This window comes from Lolium perenne, chromosome 3 (assembly GCF_019359855.2).
Source record: "Lolium perenne isolate Kyuss_39 chromosome 3, Kyuss_2.0, whole genome shotgun sequence".
Taxonomy (NCBI): Eukaryota; Viridiplantae; Streptophyta; class Magnoliopsida; order Poales; family Poaceae; genus Lolium; species Lolium perenne.
Window position 1 is genome coordinate 97,631,547 of NC_067246.2, and position 8,505 is coordinate 97,640,051.

At 47.4% G+C, this 8,505-nt stretch overlaps 1 protein-coding gene across 1 annotated transcript; it reads right to left on the minus strand.

Moving 5' to 3' along the window:
* Positions 1 to 2,473: 2,473 nt before the first annotated feature.
* Positions 2,474 to 7,902, minus strand: LOC127341959 (mitochondrial arginine transporter BAC2). Its single transcript, XM_051367900.2, has 2 exons — positions 7,118 to 7,902; positions 2,474 to 3,410 (listed from the first exon to the last, which is right to left on the minus strand). The coding sequence occupies exons 1-2, from the start codon at positions 7,400 to 7,402 to the stop codon at positions 2,736 to 2,738; spliced, it is 960 nt and encodes a 319-aa protein (XP_051223860.1). The 5' UTR covers positions 7,403 to 7,902; the 3' UTR covers positions 2,474 to 2,735.
* Positions 7,903 to 8,505: the final 603 nt, after the last annotated feature.

Sequence of the window (8,505 nt, forward strand, 5' to 3'; positions counted from 1 at the left end):
ACCTCGACCATGCTGTAAGTGATTGGGATGGAAGTACCGACTGCAATAATCTCAAAGGCAGTGCAATACGGGTTGGTGCAGGGTTTGGCTGGCATTTTGCCCCTACAAAGGCTCTCAGTCTACCCGGATGATGTTGTCCTATTCATCAGAGCTAAGGAGAATGAGATGATTGCGGGCAGGGAGATATTGGGGCTGTTCGGAGATGCATCAGGCCTGAAAGTGAATTACATGAAAAACAACCGCGAATTTAATCCGTGGAGTTGAGGAGGATAACGAGAAGGTGAGAGTAAACATGCAGTGTGATATCGCGGAGTTTCCGATTAAATACCTAGGCCTGGAGCTAGCCTTGAGACCCCTCACAAAGGCGGAGTGGCAATCGGTGCTGGATTATGTTGTGCATTGCTTGCCGTCGTGGTAGAGGGGTATGATTGCGGGGCGTTTGGTTCTCATCAAATCGGTGATCACGACACGAACGATACACCATCTACCAGTGACAGACGTCCCGATTTGGCTCCTTGAGGAAATTGACAAGTGCAGGTGTTCCTTCTTTTGGACGGGCAAAAAGGCGGCCAACGGCGGACAATGCTTAGTGGCTTGGGGGGAAAATTTTATGCCGCAGGAGCTAGGCGGGTTGGGCTTTAAGAATATGCAGTGACAGAGGTTAGCAATTAGGGCAAGGTGGGAGTGACTACGTCGTACGGATCCATCCCGACCCTATCAAGGTTTGCCAATGCTAAGAGATACAGAGCTGGGAGGGTGTTCTAGTGCTGCACCAAGATTCTAATTGGGAACGGCTTCAACGTGTTGTTTTGGAGGGATATATGGATCAATGGTTTCACTGTGGCGAAGATTGCCCCCTTGGTGGCGATGCAGGTGCCCACTAGGATCAGGAATAGACGGAGTGCAGCGGAGGTACTGCCAAGGCATGGATGGGTGGAGGATATCCAGGACACACTGACAGTTGAGGGGTGCGTGCAGTGCGCCAAGCTTTGGGCTACTCTAAGCAATCTAGACATAGATGACAAGTTTATTTGGCTTGGCTCGGAGTCAGGTATTTACTCTACGAAGGCGGCGTACAAAACCCTCTATCAGGGGAGAACTAGGTTTCCCATGGCGGCCCTAATTTGGAGATCGTTTGCGCCACTAAAATGTACGATCTTTGGATGGCTAGCGGTGCAGTATAAGCTTTGGACCTCCGATCGAAGGCAAAGGCACATGCTGCAAGATCAGACGGATGACTGTTTCACCACCTAGAGGAGGTGGATAGTGTGGATCACATCATGGTGAAATGCAGCTATGTGAGGGTGGTTCGGCATGGGTGTAACCCTGCTGCTTATCTCGGAACCTCAGGGTAACAACAATCTAGAGGCTTGGTGGCTGGGTAGCAGGAAGCTTGTCAGGAAGGAGGACAGAAGGAAGCTCGATACTTTGGTGACCTTGATGGCTTGGATGCTCTCAGAAAGTAGCGCAACACCCGCATCTTTGGCAATAGGCGGGCGACACTGAGCAACTCATAGATAGGATCCACGATGAGTTCCGGATGTGGGACAGTGCAAGGGTGGGAGGGAGAGAAAACCTAGGGCGAGAGTAGGCTTAGGTATTCAGTGGAGTTGGTGTTAGTCGAACGGATTGTTAGCAATCAGTTTCAGCTATCTCTTGTAATTGTTTTGATTCCTTCTACAAAAATATGGCACGCGTTTTGCATGCTATCGAAAAAAAAACTGTCAGCGGCATTTGAAGCGTTGCCACTATAGTTTGAGATAGATAGTTCATTTTTCCAAGCGATCCAACAAGGGATCGGAGATAGATAGTTTATGCATACCATTTATCTGGCCAGGAAGCAATACTGCCCCGCCGCTCCGCTCCATCCATTTTCCCAGCCTTCACCCATGGAGTTCGCTATGACCCTGCTCTGACAATGACATAAGCTTCGGTAACGAAGCAAACATGTTTAACACAACTGGATCGTCCATATACGTCAATACGTGGGCTTCTCCTCTCTCCAGGGGTCCGGGAGACCGGAACCTCAAATCAGCGTGATCCTTTTGGAACCAGAATATACAGCTGTTTGGCTGTAGTAAACGAACGGAATTTGCCACAAGTAGTGGCGCAAGATTGCACGCAAATGGCATTCTCATATCGTCCACAAGTGTTCTGTAGAAAAGCTACTCCGTTTTGCCTCATGCTGCTCTTTCGAAAAAAGCTGCTGAAAACAACACTCTTTCCTTGTCAGTGAGAGTTACTGAGAAAATTCTGCATTTCCTTCTTATTTTTGAGAAAAATAAAATTCCGCATTTCCATGCATCACTGCACTGTCACGCATGAGTTTAGTACAGAAGAATTCCTGAATCCTGAGTTTGCAGTGATTCACATACTGCAACTGCAAGTATAGCACGTCAGACAAGAACAAGGTCAACAGAACACCAAGAGCTCTAATCAAAGCTAATTGATCCGACACCGGGTCATTCACTCATGATCTTGAATGGTTTTGCTGTATATTACTGTATGTAGTAGCATTTCCCAAAACATTGGGAGAACTAATCGTCGTCATCAAGCAGCACACATATAGTGCCAAAACCCTACCTGAAAATCACACCTTGCTGTAATGGTAATGACTCCATAGCCACTTCCATTGGACACTACCCTATGTACAACACGACAACCCGGGCTCATGTCGCCAGCAGCTCCAATCTTGCAATGCAAGTGGGTGGAGTTGCATCCATGATCTCGCCAGTTCAGTGCTCCTCCATAACCTGCATCGTCTGCCCGTTGTTGCGGACCAAAAACCGCAGGGCCAGCTCGTAGGCGGAGAAAATGGCGCCATTGACGACAAACGCCCGCGCGACGGCCGTGCCAAGGCCGCGCCATAGCACCGGGAACCCTTCCTCCCGGACGCTCTTCCTGAAGCAGTCAACGACGCCACGGTACCTCGGGTGCGTCTGCGCCTGCGCCTGCAGCCGCGACTTCACCACGTCCAGCGGGTAGCAGCAGACCCAGCTTGCGACGCCGGCGAGGCCGCCGGAGATGAGCATCGTGCCAAGGCTCTCCTGCCCCGTGCGCCGGCAGCCCGGGTGCAGCCGCTCCCGCGCGTACTCGTACGTCCAGAAGTAGACGCCGTGCGACGGCGCGTCCCGGAGCGCGGTCACCGTGAGCCCGCGGTATATGCCGCGGAGGCCCTCCCTCCGGAAGATGTCCCGGGCCATGTTCGCCGGACCGCGGTGCCTCCGCCCTGGGGCCTCTAGCTGCAGCTTGATCTTGACGAGCTCGACCGGGGATAGGATCAGCGTCTGCAATGCCCCGGTGCCGATGCCGGCGAGCGCCACGCTGGTGTAGGAAGGAGGTTTGGAGGTACACGTCCGAGAGTCGAGCGACCGCGATAGGATCGCGTAGACTTGAAAGACCATTGCGTTCTGAAACAGAATGTTTGGAAGTCATGTCAGTCTCTGACGTGATTCTACTGCGAATACAGCGTAGCCGTTGTTAGTTCAACTGAAATCATTTGACGTGTAGAAATGAACTATAGTACGTCCAATACTCCCATGAGTACAACCACACAAATGTAGACCAAAGAATGTGACGTTCCAGGGGTGAAATGCAGGCTTCTGGAGCAACATCCTAGCTTTACAACAACTACAGTTTTAAGAAGAATGCAACAACAAATCAGACTTAAAAACGTATATGATCTATCTTAGGCATCAAAGCATATTTTCGCCCTATTTTTCGTTAATTAAGATATAAGTCCGTAATTGTCTTCTGCTTAATTAATAGATTGGGCCAAATCTTCTACCCCATTTTAAAAAGAAATATTGTACTCCATACCAGTTTATTGGCTTACTAGACCTACTCCCTCCGTCCGTGAATAAGTGTACGTTTTTTTCTTTTTCATAAGTCAAACATTTTAAATTTTTATTAAGTTTTTACAAAATAAAATAGCAACATACATGACATCAAATTACTATATTGAACTACATGTCAAGATAAATCTAGTAATAATAATTTAATATCATAAATGATGCTACTTCTTAGTAGAAAGTTGATCAAAGCTACTCCGATCCATATTAGTTAATGCTAAAATGGATGTATCTATAACTAAAATATGTCTAATTAAATACATCTATATTAGCATCAAGTAATATGAATCGGAGGAAGTAATAAAGTTTAACTTAAGATGTGTCCAAACATACACTTATTTTTTGATAGAGAGGTTAGGTATTTAGCAATTGGTTAGATAATTATGTTTAAGGCGCTAGCAACACTGTTTATCTCCCGTGGCAGTTAAAGCTGCAAGGCGAACAATCTACAGGAAAGGGCCACATCCCGGCAATCACTTCGCTTGCAGGCAGCCCATTGAGGCCTTATTTAGTTCTGGTGTACTTCGACTTCTAAGCGGTTTGGGTATGAAAGGGGATTTGGTGCCTAACCACTCTTACCTAAAAATAAACTAGGATGATGGAAAGTTCTTATTCAAGACAAAAGAAAATATAGGGATTTGTAGGTAATCTTGGGATTAGAGCAAGAACAATAGTGTAGCTAGTAGCCGGCTACAATAATTTGCCACATCATCTATAGTCAACTTATAACTAGCATGTAGTAAGCTATAAAAATGTAGTAGTACTTTTACAATACTACCTCCGTTTCAAGGAATAAGGCGCCCTCGTTTTACGAGCTTTTTGTTTGACCAAGAATTACTTTAAATAGATAAATATTGTTTGTTTGAAATTAGCATCATTAAAAAGTTCTTTTCAATATGAATCCAACGATACTATATACATATAATATAATCAAGATTTTGTTGTTCAACTTTTATGGTCAAAGTTCATCTTGAAATACGTGTGCGCCTTATTCCTTGAAACGAGGTAGTACATGTCCCCCCTTTTAGTCTCATAGTACCTAGGAGCACGTGCTAGAGTTGGCTATTAAATAAGAGCCCACTTTCCTTCTCTCTCGTAATCTCTCTTCTCCAACTAAGCAAATTATAATATTTTATCTATTATAGCCAGTTATACCTTATCTTATCTATTATAGCCAGCTGTGCCTTATTATACTTGCTTTTATCCATACTGAACCGGAGAAGTAAACGGACTACTGAGAGGATAACCTCCTGAAACGAAAACTAAGACTGCTCATAGTGGGAGTAACTTAGGTAGTAACATCACACACTTCAAGGTGTTTTGGTGACATGGCATAGCAATAAATGAAGAAAGAGGGGGAGGTGGTAACTAGCTATGTTACCATAACATCACACACCCCAAGATAAAAAGAGTCTACAAACTAATAAATGAGACTTTGCATGTTATCATCTCTAAGACTGCTCATAGTGGGAGTAACTTAGACTAGTCACAATGGGAAGTATCATACACTATTATCATGCACAAGATATTAGTTTATGATACTAACCCCACAATGCATAGTATCATAGCATAGTATTATAGTATCATCATATTTAATGTTTTGTAGAATCTCAATGCAAATGTGTGTACATGATGTGTTTGCCATTAAGTTTTCTAGTTTTACGTGCTATGATACGGTATCATATTATGATACCACTCTCATCTCTCACCTCATTAATTGGCGTGCCACATCAGATTTTTGCCAATATGGCATGCATGATACTACTTATGATACTCCCATTGTGACTAGTCTTAGGTAGTAACATCACACATTTCAAGGTGTTTTGGTGACATGGCATAGCAATAAATGAAGAAAGAGAGGGAGGTGGTAACTAGCTATGTTACCATAACATCACACACCCCAAGATAAAATGAGTCTACAAACTAATAAATGAGGTTTTGCATGATACCATCTCTAAGTTACTTTCCACTATGAAGGTAGTAACATGGACTAGTAACTTATGCATGACACCACCTTATGTTACTCCCCACTATGAGCAGCCTAAGTTACTTTCCACTATGAAGGTGGTAACATGAACTAGTAACTTGTGCATGACACCATCTTATGTTACTCCCCACTATGAGCAGCCTAAGAGTATCTCATGCATGAGGCAGTATTAATTACGGCAATTAAGAGCGGGAGCAGATGCTCTATTTCCAGGGAATTAATCATCCTATTAATTAGAAAATCTGGCCTTGGGTAATTTTTACTGAATTTCCACAAATGAGCCTACTCCGGCCAAAATTAAATGACCCAGCCATAGAGAGTACTATATTTAGTACAAGTATAATACTCCCTCGTGCCTAAAATATGTTGGAATATAAAAATTGGTCAAAGTCTGAGCATTTATATTGGTAAAAATATAACCATATACAATGTGAAACTAAGATTTTTAGAATTATCATGAAATATATTTTCATATAATGTGCATATGGTATAGTAGATTTTTGTAATATTATTTATACGTGTGATCAAAATTTGCAGTTTGACTTGCACTTGCACGGCGCTGCGGCGCATCATATTAGGGGTATGAGGGAGCGCACTCAAGTTTCAAAATTACAATGCCTAGAGTAAGATGCGTCAATTATTCTGGAACAGAGTGAGTACAAACAAAGGGGTGCCTCAGCGAGCCTTTACAACTGCACGGATCAGAAGGCCACACCATGTGAACCATCAGAATGAGAGCGACGCAGGACAACAGTACACACGTGGAAGTCCTATCGACCATCTTGTTTTGCTCATCCAAGCTGCCAACACTGCAGATAATTCGATGAGTGCACTGAACCTTTTGAACACGTTTTACTCGCTGTTGAAGCGTGTGTGTGTTTTTCTGTATTCATCCCCGGTTGCTATTTTGCCATCCTACGGAAGCAAAGGCAGAGGCTGCAAAACTGCGAGAAGAATCCAAACGCGACAAGCAAGCAAAAGGGGAGAACAGAAAAGAAAAGACGATATTTCTGTAGCAGTGGCGTGTAACGTGGCGACGTCCTATGACCGATCACCAGCCCATTTCGTTAGATTTGGCGTCGCGTGCATCTACTGTGTCTGATCTGAACAAACTTTGTTGTCGAAACTGATAATGTCAGCTAACTTTAACTGGAAAAAGGAAGACGAAGCAAAACAACCCACGGCCTCCCGTAAACGCACGCACACGCCGGTCTGATCGCGTGTGAGACATTCTACGTTGGAACGAACGAACGAGACGAGGCATGGAAACTTTGCTGACCTGGAAGGCGACGGAGGCGAGCGGCGCGCCCATGCCGCGGTAGAGCGCGGAGGGGCCCTCGGCGCGGACGATGCCGCGCAGCAGCGCGACGGCGGAGGGCGGCCGCGCAGCTAGCCGCGCGGCGGGGGTGGTGATCCCGGGGCTGGCGGGCGGCGGCGGCTGCTGCAGGCGGATGCGGAGCGTGTCGAGCGGGTGGCCCGCCAGCACGCCGGCCATGCCGCCGACGCCCCCCGCCACGAACTCGTGCCCGCCGCTGCTCGCCAGGAACTCCGGCCAGAACTCCATCGGTCGGCGCGGTCCGGCCGGACGGCAACGACCATCCAAGAACCGAAACTCCTCCCTTGAATTGCCGCCTCACGGGGCACGCACGCACGCGCGCGCCGAGAAAAGATGGGGCCGTATATACCGGCGGAGGCAGACCGATCGGCCAAAAGGGGGCGGCCGGATCTCCCGTTTCCCTTTTGGTGCCGATTCCAAAAGCGGAGCTCCAAAAATGGCTCTTTATCCGCACGGCCCCGTGCCGGTCTGCTGGAGCGGTGGGAGGTACGGGCGGCCAGACGGCGCGAACGGCGAACGCTTTTCGCGTGGGTGAACTACACGAGCGGCACTGGATCGGCGGAGAAGAGCTGGGGGAAGAAGAAGATGGGACTGGGAGGAGGATGGCGGTGGCGATATTTGTGCCTGGGCACGGGGAAGGGAAGTGGCCGCGAAGGAAACGGACACGAGCCCTGTTCCCGAGCGTTGCTGCGGCCTGAATACCCTGCTGCTCTCCTGGCTAGTGGAGTGGAGTATTTGTTGCGGCTTGCGTGGCGGGGCAGGTCCAGCCGTCCTATGCGCCCATGATGTGCGTACCACTGGTACTTGTGTATCACGCTCTACTGTTGTCTGCAGTTTATTCAGTATTGGCTGAGCAACAAACACTAGATTATACAACGAAAACTCTGTTCCAAACCAAATCAACATCCGCAACGAATTGGGTAGCACTGATATAAGAAACATGTGTTGGTTTAGGGCATCTCCAGCCGCGCGAAGCATTTCGGACGTCCAAACGGACGTGTCGTGTCCGTTTGCGTCGGGCCAAATGGTCGAAACCGTTCGGGCGTCCGTTTGCGTCGGGCCAAATGGTCGAAACCGTCCGGGCGTCCGTTTGCGTTGGGGGTGGCTCCAGCGACGACGCATAATTTTTTTTATTCATACGCCATAATTTACATGATAAAAAGGACATAAAAAAGCCAGAAAGGCGTGCTAAAATACGCGCTGTCTACTAGTCGTCGTCGCTGACGAGGTCAATCAGCTGCGGCGTCGGCCATGGAAGCTCGTACGCCGGCGGTGCAGGAGGTACCGCCGCACGGGGCAGGAGACTGTGGCCAGGGATCCCACGCTGGAGC

What these genes read in the sequence shown, in the direction of transcription:
- LOC127341959 (XM_051367900.2), bottom strand. Translation starts at nt 7,402, where the DNA reads ATGGAGTTCTGGCCGGAGTTCCTGGCGAGCAGCGGCGGGCACGAGTTC. An exon ending in TCGCCTCCGTCGCCTTCCAG is followed by an intron (nt 3,411 to 7,117) that starts GTCAGCAAAGTT and finishes ATTCTGTTTCAG; the next exon opens with AACGCAATGGTCTTTCAAGT.